General features: G+C 46.0%; 1 protein-coding gene across 2 annotated transcripts in view; it reads right to left on the reverse strand.

Annotated features, from left to right (window-relative positions):
• LOC130596280 (guanine nucleotide-binding protein G(o) subunit alpha-like) overlaps positions 1 to 12,172 on the reverse strand; it is a 44,803-nt gene that overhangs the window by 20,031 nt on the left and 12,600 nt on the right. For both annotated transcript variants that reach the window (XM_057403733.1, XM_057403734.1), the window contains exons 2-3: positions 1,759 to 1,887; positions 827 to 956 (exon numbers count right to left, since the gene is read on the reverse strand). In XM_057403733.1, the coding sequence (XP_057259716.1) occupies positions 827 to 956; positions 1,759 to 1,887 (259 nt within the window). The remainder of the gene's footprint in view (positions 1 to 826; positions 957 to 1,758; positions 1,888 to 12,172) is intronic.

The raw sequence follows: 12,172 nt of genomic DNA on the forward strand, positions 1-12,172 counted from the left end.
ACATCTTCAGCAGCAGGAGAACAAAGAGTCCCAGAGAGACAGGCAGGAGTGAGCCCTCCATGCTGCCACAGACTGGGCATAGATAAAATCATTAACAAGTCTGAGTATGGCCTCCAATTCCTTTTTAGTTAGATGAAGGCAACTAGGTGCTTGCCACAGTCATCATTAGTCCCCAAAACATGCAACACTAAGTGAATGGCCAAAATACACTAATGAGTCTTCTTACATCCTTTCTGTGTATTTAATTCACTTGTATTAATTACACTCTAATACCAGGGAGCACACGGGTCCTTGCTAGCTTTATTTCCAGATGGTATTTTGAGCCTAATGTCACAGTGGGAAGTTATAAAAGCTCTCCTAGATCAAATTGCCTGAGGAATCAAACAGCTCCAGTCTCACTCTGTAGCCTGAAGAAATAGGTTATATTCCTAGCCCAAGCCTGTCTTGGGTGTGCATGGCCGTCCTGCACCTCTGCACCATGATGCAACTGCTTCCTGAACATTTGTTTTAAGAGCCCACCTGTATCTCCTTTTTCTGGGTACAGGGTCCTGTTAACACCTTTTGAAAACACACAGGTCAGCTAGAAAGGAGAGATAAAGCACTCAACTTTACCAGTGCAAGGAATCATTACCTGGGCATGCAGACTTGGTTTTGAAGAGTGTGGAGAAGGACACATCTCCCCAGGATTTCAGTTTCAAGGGGGAGTGACTGACAAACGCACATTACTTCAGCACCCCAGTGAGCATTCAGTGATCTCTGAGTAGTTGCTGGCTATGCAGTATTCCATAAAGAAGTGTTTAGGCCTTCAAGACCTGGTTAGACTCACCGTGGTTTCATCTTCATGGAGCACCTGGTCATAGCCACTCAGCGCGACACAGAAAATGATCGCTGTGACGTCCTCAAAGCAGTGAATCCACTTCTTGCGTTCTGACCGCTGGCCCCCAACATCAAAGAGCCTATGGCACAGGAGAGGACCATCAGTGCCTGCTCTTTCTTAGTTACAAGGAAACTTTAGCATTCCTGGAATTTCATAGAATCATAGAATGGACCTTAAGATCATCTAGTTCCAACCCCCTGCCACAGGCAGAGAGATACCTTCCCCTAGACCAGGTTGCTCCAAGCCCTGTCCAATCCAGCCTTGAACACTGCCAGGGATGGAGCATACTGTCCCTGGATGGCTCCAAACACAAAGCAACAGGTCTTTCACCACTGGCTTGGTATCCAAGGAGGACCAGGAGGAGCAATTACAGCAAAGGATGTGGGGATCTGTGGGAGAACCTCAGCAGTGTGCTGTGTCCCAAATGGTCTGCAGAGGTGGAGACTGCATGCTCTTGAGCTTTATATGCTCTGAATACTGTTTGTGAGTGGCTTTCTGCCTTTCTGCCCTCTTCTCTCTACTGGCTGGCATCATGAAGGTCAATACAAAGCATGTGACTGACCCACTTTAGAGAAAAGATTTGGCCAAATATTTTTACGAGGCTTGATCAGACTTGAGGGGGTCAATCTTGTCTTATATCTCCCAACAAAGAGGTGCCATTTGGGTTAGAAGAAGCTACCATGAGCTTAAGATTGCATGAGCTTAAAGGCAGTGATTTTCAAGAAAGGATCATAGTGTTGACCCTCCAAAACACTGTGCCTTCTGCAGTGGGAGCCATCCATGCATTAACCAGCAGTTTAACAACTTCTCCTTTGGGAACCATGGGGAAACTCTGTGACAAATAGATGCACTGAAAATTTACTGTGCAGTTTTAGACTAACCTGAAATGGAGGTTTTTAAATGTGAAGTGGGTTTCTACAATGCCAGTTGTTTTGACCCTGGTTCGGAGTATATCCTGCTCTGTGGGCTGATAGTCTGCAGCTCCGATTCGATCTAAGCTGTCTAGGTAACTAAGAGAAAAAGTGAAAAGAAAACAGATAAAAATAAGACACACATTAATCTTTGTTAATCTCAGATGAATAATTCTGCTTCCTATTAATCTTTTTCAATCTCATTTTTTATGGCTTAATGTATTGTTGTAAATCCTATCCTTACAAAAAACAAAACCCGCTAACCTATGCATAAAATCCAATAGTGAACTGAAAGCAGGAAATTAAGTGTGCATGTGTTGTGAGCCCTGATTGCAATCTATGAAAATGCACAGTTGTAATATTACTTGTTATTTTTATTCCCTGATGGATGAAGGTCCTAATCTGTCCATTCTGCTGGATTCTGTACACATACACTTTTCTGCAAGGGTTTATTTAGGTAAGAGGTTGAAGCATATAGGTCTTGCTCCCAGAATAGACAGGTTGAGTTACCTTTGGGAGATGACTGTCTCTCTGCTGGGAAGAGAGGGAGACTTGGCAGCTTGCTTTGGGAAGATGCCTTGCCTTCAGTCAACTCAGATGAAGACAGATGAATCTGCCTGATTGAGTCACTGCTTCAGTTCGAAACCCAGCATAGGGCTGGGACTGCAGGAGATGCAGCACTTGGACAAAATCCAGGAGCCTGAATAGATGGTAGCAATCTGGGAGTATAAATTGTTTTTTCAGGGAGGACTAGAGGGGAGATTTAGCTTTCTAACACACTTGGATATTTTTAAAAAATATACCCTTATTCTGCTCTAGGATTAAGTTCTATGAACATTGGCAATGCCTCCATACACTGAAACTTTGGGTAGAAAGTCCTGCCTTTCAGCATGAAATGCTTTTGTAGAGGAACCCAACAACTGTGCACGTATGACCACAATCCAATTTTTTATCCCAAGACAATTTTTCAAAACAACTCAGCCCAGATAAATATAATTTATAAAGAAAAGAGGAATTTGGATTATAATTTAATATGAATTATAAACACAAAGCTGCACCACACAGTAAAGTCTTACTCATCACCATCGAGCTGCACACAGACACTCCAGTTCCTCTTGGAGGGGGTTTGATGTGCATTACAGGGCCTAAATGCCTACTTCTAGCCCCAGGAGCATAAATCTAATGCACATGAGAGGCTTTCAGCATACTGTGAACATAATAAAGCAGGTCTGTGCATGAGCAGTGGTCTTGCCCTTCGAACTCTGTGCTCCTGTCAGTGTGTACGTCACCCAAAGGGACAACAGGACAGGAGGTGACACACCGAGGTGTGTTTTTAACACAGTGTGGCTCTAGTCCTGATGAGTTAGTTACCCAATCACACCAACATGGCAGCAAGCACACTTCCCCCTGTTCCTTGCCAAAGCTTGGCCTGAAGGTGATGACCTGTTTTGCTGCTGGAGATGCTTTCCCTGGTGCATCAGAAAGCAGGAAAAAACTTCCCATTTGTGTCCTGGAGGGAATGCTCTGAGCCAGGGCTCTGGAGCTGGATGCCTGGTGTGCTGGGGCCGTGCAATCTTCTACTCAAGAAAACTCATTGCCAGTGGCTTTCATGCCTACCCTGCTAGCTGGGAAACACAGACAACCAAACTCTATGCTAAGGTGAAAATCAAACCTCACTCTGCTCCCATCACGTATTTTGGCTGCCCATCACATTTATCATTAATTTTTGCTAAAGAATTGCAAGAATCACATCACCCAGAGAAAAGTATTTAAGCTAAATGGGCTTATTTTTGTTTCAAGCATTTAAAGCCATTGTGGTTTTGTGACAAATTCTCCTTTAATAGACTTATGATGGGCCCTGGATGGATGAATGTGGCTTCATTTGAAATCAGATCCTCCGCTGTGATGCTGAAGCCATGATCACTCATCTATTCATAACTGGTGTCAACTCCTGTTATTTAAGAGGCAACTGTATTTCTTCACATGTCCCTGCAGACCAAGGCAGCTCTGCAGTGCTGTTATTCAGAGATCCAGGCTCTCTGTCCTCATTTTCTCCATCTTCATTTTCTGCATTTTCCTATCATTCAGCTCTCTTCAATTTAACATTCCCTATTAATTATTCTTGCCTTTGAGATCCTCCTTTAATGCTGGGAGTGCAGCAAATGAAGAAATCGACTGCAAACTGGTCAAAGGATTCGGCACCACAACAGCACAGTGATAGAGGAGTTTGTTACTGGAATTGCTGCCTTCAACCTGCAATGATGTGCTTGTGAACAGCAGCATCCTTTGAACCCCAGGCCATGCGCTAGGATATCAAGGGGTTCTCAGTCTCATGGCATGCACAGCCTACAGCTCTTCCACGTGGCATTTCCCTTGGCTGCCTAACAACAAATTAGCTGCATACAACCTGGCTCTGAGGCTTGGAAAGCCTCACCTCCCTTTTGTCCATGGAGGTGATGCCTGTCTCCACCTGAGTTACTCTGGGAAATCAGAGGTTTGGGGGAACTGATGCAGCCTGTCAGCCTCTCAATGGGGCAGGATGATAGCAATAGAGGGAGGACAGCTGAGAAGGATCCATCACATCCACCCTCTCTTCCCTGACAGCACCCAGCTTCCAGACTCAGATGGGATATCTCCATAGGAACCTTGGCTGGGGAGCTTCTAACATCTATCTGGGTAAGGGCATTGCTTCCCAGTGCTTAACCAGTGCAGCAACAGAGGAATACTCAGTATCCCCAATACTGTCCAGGCTTCAGGTGAGATAAGCTGTGCGAGTCCAGTGCCTTGGAATCACTCCCATGTCAATGCCTCCAGCCCAGCTGCTGGGCACCCCAGCTCCAACACCTTTTCTGTTAACTCCCCTCTTTATCTCTTTCCTCATGTCTAGTCTTTTCCTCATGTTTAGTCTTCTCCACCATTCTCCATGTATTTCTCAATGACTTATATTCTTTCAGTTGACTGGGTCTGCTTTTTGTCTGTTCATGGTAGTCTCAATGAGGGTCAACCATCCATTTCTATGAAGGTATACAACTCCAGGACTGCTATTAGTGCTGTTAGAAACCTGCTGACAGTGGAGCTGATAGCTTTCTATACTGTAAAAGAAAAAAAGAAAGCAAGAAAGAAAAGGAGGGGCTAAAAATAAGCTATGGGGAGTTTGGGATAATGAAGGGCTTGTTCTGGGAAGGAAGCCTGATTAGAGGACTCAGACTCCACTCAGCCCAAATGGGAGAGATGTCAACAGTCCCAGCTCACCATGGCGCCGCAGTGAGCACACTGGGCTCACCCCAAGGCTGGCCCACCCCAGCGCTCCTCATATCCTATGGCAGCTGGTTCGATTCGGCCCCAAGGCCATCTCATGAGCTAGTTACTCAGAATTACTCCAACCCTGGAAAGTAGACACCACAGATGAAACCAGCCCCATGGACTTTAACCTTTTGATCAGCCACTGGCCATAGAGATTCATCAGGGTGTGCACGAAGGGCCAGGACATCTATTTACACACTTGTAGCATTAGGGGAAGTAGCATTAGCATCTTAACATCGCCATTTCTAAGCTGGAAGGAAAAAAAAGAGAGCTGCAGTGTTTTTGTAGTGCTAGGTGTCTGTCTGCAGCAGGGATAGCACTGGGAAGGGATTCAGGTCTAATGCTACAAAGGAAAGCATTAGTTAATGAGATCTGTATTCTCAAATCAAGTTGCTAGAGGATGCCCGTAGCTGGATGATAGCACAATTACGTGTAATGGGGTGGGAGTTGACTTCAATCAGGGGCCCTATTTATCCACTCACTGTGCTGAGGAAGACAGGTCACTATTAATGGAGTGGCAATCGTGTTTCTGGATCTTCCCATCTATCCATTTTCCTGACCTATTAGCAAGTTTTCAAATCCCTTTTAAGCATCCCTGCCAGAAACCATGGGTACCAAAATCAGCCAGTGCTCTGTCGTGGACAGATGTGACACACAGCTAGCAAAAGCAAAACCTGGAAGTTTTACCTGTGGCTGCATGCTAGAAATGTCTTAGTTATCCCAGACATAGATGGATCTCTTGGGAATGTAAAACCTGTGCTATGCAAATCGGCTTTCTGGTCCTTCTCAGCACCTGTCAGGCTGAGGCTTCTTCAGAGAAGAGAAGAACAGCTTTCTTTGTGGTATTGCAGTATTTTGGTTTCAGTCCAGGCTGGATCCAGAAGCAGAAGACGCGTAAGGGAAAATGGAGTTTCCCATCCCTTTAGAAAATATTCAGCCGAATCATTGTTAGGAGGAGATCTGTTTGTCATATATCAAATTAGTTGGATTGTTCCCACTAGGGAATGCTGTCACCTGGGCCAGGCTGTGCTGGTGAGACATACTGCTGACCACCCACTTTTCCTTTCTCCCTTTTCTATGGGCATGAGCAACCTCAGAGAGGTCTGTAACTGTAGTCCCTGTCACCACACAACCACCCCTGGAGGGTTATGCTCCTGCAGCCCACCAGACAACAGCTTGGCTTGTTCCCAGGGCTCTGCAGAAGTGGGCCTATCCCTGTGTTCAGCTGAAGATGCATCAAGGATGTATGCATGATAAAATCAGTTTGGGATACTCTGTACAGGACAGCTTGGCTGCAGAGCTGGTGTGGTGTCCTGGGTTCATCTGTAACAGTTGTTTTTCTCCTTCTTAGTAGGTGTTGCAGTGCTGTGTTTTCAACTTTAGCTTGAGAACAATGCTGATAACACATCAATGTTTTTAGTTGTTGCTAAGTAATGCTTACTCTGATCAAGGACTATTCAGTCTCATGCTCTGCCAGTGAGGAGGGGCATGGGAAGCTGGGAGGAAGGAGAGACAGGACACATGACACAAACTAGCCAAAAGCATATTCCATACCACAGCATGTCATGTCCAGTATATAAACTGGAGGGAGTTACCCACAAGACCCAGATCGCTGCTCAGGTTGGGCTGGGTATCAGTCTGTGGGTGGTGAGCAATTGTATTGTGCATCACTTATGTTTACTGTTTTCCCCTTTTAGTTTTATATTCTCTCCCCTTGTTATTTCCCTTATCATTATTATTATTGGTGGTAGTAATAGTAGCTTTGTATGGTACCTTAGTTACTGGACTGTTCTTAACCTGTGGGATTTACATTCTTTCAGTTCTGCTCCCCATCCCTCTGGGATTGGTGGGGGAAGAAGGGGGGGGGGAGTGAGCAAGCAGCTGCGTGGTTCTGAGTTACTGGCTGGGCTTAAACCACAACATGTGGCTTTGCAGGAGATGAGCTGAGGACACCACCCCCAAGGCGTGTTCCTCCATGAGAGCTGGGGACAGCCACTGTCCATGTACTTGAGACTGTGCAGAGACCTTCCCCTGTGTCCTGGGGACACATCACTGCCAGAAGCAGCCTCTGTTGTCTGCCCATGGACCTGCCAGTGACCACATCTCTTGGGAGCTATCTGCAGGCCAAGGTGCTGCAGTAAGTCTGGCAGGCAAACCAGAAGTCCCAGTCTGCTTGGTGGGAGAAGTATGGACGGACCCAGGAGCACTTCACTTACAGTGGGAGCATGGAGCTGGCCCAGAGCAGTGTTAGGTCTGAAAAACATCAGTTCTTCAAATATTGTGGACTTTGTTGCCAGTAACTGCTTTTGCTGAGCTTCCTCTTGGCTGCAGAAGGGGAGGAGAGCATCTGGAGCAGATGGCTGGTTAGACAAACATCGCCCTTGCCCAACCCATGTTTCTGCACTATCTGCTGCTGGAGCACCTCAACTCTTGCTGAGCATGATTGATGTGTCCTCCCAACCTCCCACCGGAGTGGGAAAATGCTATTAATCACACTTGTTTTAGGAGGAATAGAAGTATTAAGGGGATAGACGACTTGCCTGAGGACATGATGGGAAGGCTGTGGTGGCACTTGGAAGTCACTTTGGGTTCCCTAAATCGCAGTCAGGAGCTTTAACCACCAGACCTTTCCATACTGAGTTTTATAATCCTTAAGCAATATTTTTCCATGCTTTTATTAGGGATTTTAGTAGGAGCAAATCAAGTAAGGGTGGTAGAAATTTACTGGCCTATTATAAGAAATAAATCTATTTCCTACATAAAGATCAGCCTTTAAAATGGTGTTACAATTGATGATTAAATTGTAAGTAAGTTAACCCAAGTATATGAACAGAGATCAAGAAATGCTTTCTTTTTTTTTTCCTTATGAAGAAAGAAGGATGAAAATGGATGATGTTATGTACTTTTCTTCTACATCCAATATGATTTCATACATTCCTATATGGATTTTGATGAGTTCTGCAGATCAATGGCACTGCATTGCTTAGCTACAAGCTAAGCAGTAATTACAGATGCATGCAAGATTTATTCATCTGGTAGCACTATACTAGCTGATGGAAGGATCAGCCATATCCAGTCAATGTTTGAAGCTTCTCAAAAGAAAGAGCTTTTTAGCTCCCACTGCAAAGGGAAAGTAAAAATAGCCCCCTGAATCCCAGGAGTGCTCCCCTATGTACATACAGAGAAGGCTGCAGGATGGGACTGGGTCATAGTGGCCTCATAGCAGACTTCCAATATCTGAAGGGGGCCTACAAGGATGCTGGACAGGGACTCTTCATCAAGGATTGTAGTGATAGGACAATAGGTATGAGGTTCAAACAAACAGGGGAAGTTCAGGTTAGATATAAGGAAGAAGTTCTTTAGTGTAAGGGTGGTGCGGCACTGGAATGAGTTGCCCAGGGAAGAGGTGAATGCTCCGTCCCTGGTAGCGTTCAAGGTCAGGTTGGACAGAGCCTTGAGTGACATGGGCTGGTGTGAGGCAGCCCTGCCCATGGTAGGGGGGGTTGGAATTAAATGATATTAAGGTCCTTTCCAACCCTAACTATTCTATGATTCTATGGTTCTATAGCTTCACTGGTGACCGGTGCTCATGCCAGGATTTGCCTATGTCCTTCACTCACTCACTGCATGATCCACTGGTCCCTGGGGCTGAGGGCTGCACTGATGAAATCTGAGTCATAAGTGAATGTCCTGGGTTCAGCCATAGCATTCATTTTTCTCCTTCTTAGTAGCTGGTACAGTGCTGTGTTTTTGACTTTAAGCCTGGGAACAACACTGATAACACCGATGTTTTTAGCTGTTGCTATGTAATGTTTACTCCAGGCAAGGACTTTTTCAGTCTTATACTCTGCCAGTGAGGAATGGCATAAGAAGCTGGGAGGAAGCAGAGACAGGACACCTGACCCAAACTAGCCAAAGGGGTATTCCATACCACAGCACCTCATGCCCAGTATATAAATTGGGGGGAGTTGCCTAGAAGGCCCAGATTGCTGCTCGGGTTGGGCTGGGTATCGGTCAGCTGATGGTGAGGAATTGTATTCTCTCCCCTTGTTATTTCCCTTATCATTATTATTATTGGTGGTAGCAGTAGGAGTTTTGTGTTATACCTTAGTTACTGGACTGTTCTTATGTCAACCCATGGGAGTTATATTCTTTTGATTTTCCTCCCCATCCCTCCCCATCCCTCCGGACCTTGACCGAGCTGAGGAATATGTGAAAAGATTTCATCCATATTCCAGGGGAGCACATCGTCATCTGATTGCTCTGATGCTAGGGCTGATGATCATGAACTAGAAGGTAGGGAAGCCAAGCAGCTGGGATCACTTGCTAGGGAAGGAGGAATTGACAAAGCCATTGAAGAAGAGAAATGGGCATTCAGCCTTTGGAAGCACCTCTTGGCAGCTGTGAAGAAAAGGTTTCTCTACAAGGACAATGCTATGAGTCTCTCAGCCAAGTAGACCACAACAGGGAGAAGCATCCAGTCCCTGAGGGAATCAGCCATTCTAGAGATGATCTATTGTAGGCCGGATGCCAGGAATGCATCTGTAGATCCAGATGAAGTCAAATGTACACAAGCCATGTGCTGGAAACATACACAGAGTGCACCATCATCATATACCCCCTCATTGGCATCAATGACCTGGAATGACCACCAACTGTGGATGAAGTGACTCATCAACTCCAAGAGTTTGAAGACAATCTCACCCCTTCCGTCATTTCAGCTGTGGAAAAACTGTCCCAGGAGTTCAAACAATTGAGAAACGATCTATCTGATCTATCCAGCTCTCCACGTGTACCAAACTGTGTCTCAGCTATTAACAGAAGGTGCCATACTGCTTGAGAGAGAAGATACAGGAGGTACACACCACGGGCCACCCTATGGTTTTATCTGTGGGATCACGGAGAAGACATGAGAAAGTTGGATGGAAAACCTACCTCGGTTCTGGAGGAACAGATGTGTGAATTGGAGAACAAAGGTCAAGGACGAACCTCCCATGAAAGTTGCTGCTCCAGTATCTGGTGAGCAGTTTCCCAGGTGGAGTGGAAGAGCTGATCTTGCTTCAGCTCCTGTGATAAGGAATAATAATCCCTTTCTACAAGCCATAAGTGGAGAATCTTATAATCACTATTAGAGGGGCCCTGCCTCCAGCCAGGTGGAGGTAGGGGACAATCGGGTTTTCTGGACTCTGTGGATCAGATGGCCTGGCACATCAGTCCCACAGGAGTATAAGGCTCTAGTAGATACCAGTGCACAGTGTACCGTAATGCCATCAAAGTATCAAAGGGTGGAACCCATTTATATTTCTGGAGTGACAGGAGGATCCCAAGAGTTGACTGTGCTGGAGGCTGAAATCAGCCTAACTGAGAAGGAGCAGCATAAGCCCTCCATTGTGACTGGTCCAGAGGCTCCATGCATCCTTGGCATAGACTGTTGCAGGAGAGGCCCCACCATATAATGAACTGTCAGAGATTGAAAAGCATTGCCAATGCATTATTCTTAATTCCTTTGGCAGCAGAGTGCAGGCCGCAGGTAGCTTTTACTTGGAGGGGCATCCAGTACACTTGCAACCAACTGCCCCAGGGGTGGAAACACAGCCCTACCATCTGTCATGGACTGATCCAGACTACACTGGAACAGAGGCCAAGCTCCAGAACACCTACAATACATTGATGACATTATCATGTGAGGCAATACAGTGGAAGCAGTTTTTGAGAAAGGGAGGAAAATATTCCAAATCATGCTGAAGGCTGGTTTTGCCTTAGAACAGAATAAAGTCAAGGGACCTGAATAGGAGATTCATTTTTGGGGAATAAAATGGCAAGATGGATGTTGCCAGATCCCCACAGATGTGATCAACAAGATAACAGCAATGTCTCTACCAACTAATAAGAAAGAAACACAAGCTTTCTTCGGTGTTGTGAGTTTTTGGATAATATACATACCAAATTATACTCTGATTGTAAGCCCTCTCTATCATGTGACCCAGAAGAAGAATGACTTCAAATGGGGCCCTGAGCAACAACAAGCCTTTGAAAAATTTGGGACTCAGTTTGGGAGGCCAGGTCTACTGGAGGCTGGTGGAGCTGGTCTGACAAGGGGAATAGTGGTTTTGGTAGGAGGCTTGCCAGGCTAGTCAAGAAAGCTTTAAACGAGATATGTTGGGGGAGGGGGGGCATCATTCCATCCCAGCACTCCCAGTCAGTTGCCAGCACCTAAAATAAATGCTCAGAGCAATGTAGAGATATTCCAGCTGCTCCAGCCAATGATCCAGCTTCATTTGGAGCTAGGCTCAGATGACTCTATACAAACGCTCGTAGTATGGGGAATAAACAAGAAGAATTAGAGATGTGTGCATGTCCATGGGGTTATGATATAATAGGTATCACAGAAACATGGGGGGATGGCTCCTATGACTGGAGTGTTGGAATGGAAGGTTACAGGCACTTTAGAAAAGACAGGGCCGGCAGACGGGGAGGGGGAGTTGCTCCCGTCTTTTCCCATCTGTAGTTACCACAGCTACAGGTTGGGCAGAGAAGAGATTCAGAACAGCCCTGCAGAGAAGGACTTGGGGGTGTTGGTTGATGAGAAACTTAATATGAGCCAGCAGTGTGTGCTTGCAGCCCAGAAAGCCAACCATATCCTGGGCTGCATCAAAAGGAGTGTGACCAGCAGGTGGAAGGAGGTGATCCTGACCCTCTACTCTGCTCTCGTGAGACCTCACCTGGAGTATTGTGTGCAGTTCTGGTGTCCTCAACACAAAAAGGGCATGGAACTGTTGGAACAAGTCCAGAGGAGGGCCACAAGGATGATCAGGGGCCTGGAGCACCTCCTGTATGAAGACAGGCTGAGAAAGTTGGGGCTGTTCAGCCTGGAGAAGAGAAGGCTGCATGGAGACCTCATAGCAGCCTTCCAGTATCTGAAGGGGGCCTATAGGGTGCTGGCGATGGACTCTTTATTAGGGACTGTAGTGATACGACAAGGGGTAACAGGTTAAAACTTAAACAGAGGAAGTTTAGATTGGATATAAGGAAGAAGTTCTTTCCTGTTAGGGTGGTGAGGCACTGCAATGGGTTACCCAGG

Source organism: Pezoporus wallicus, unplaced genomic scaffold, assembly GCF_028554395.1.
Source record: "Pezoporus wallicus isolate ANWC-B61680 ecotype Strahan unplaced genomic scaffold, APGP_CSIRO_Pwel_v1 contig_13497, whole genome shotgun sequence".
Taxonomy (NCBI): Eukaryota; Metazoa; Chordata; class Aves; order Psittaciformes; family Psittacidae; genus Pezoporus; species Pezoporus wallicus.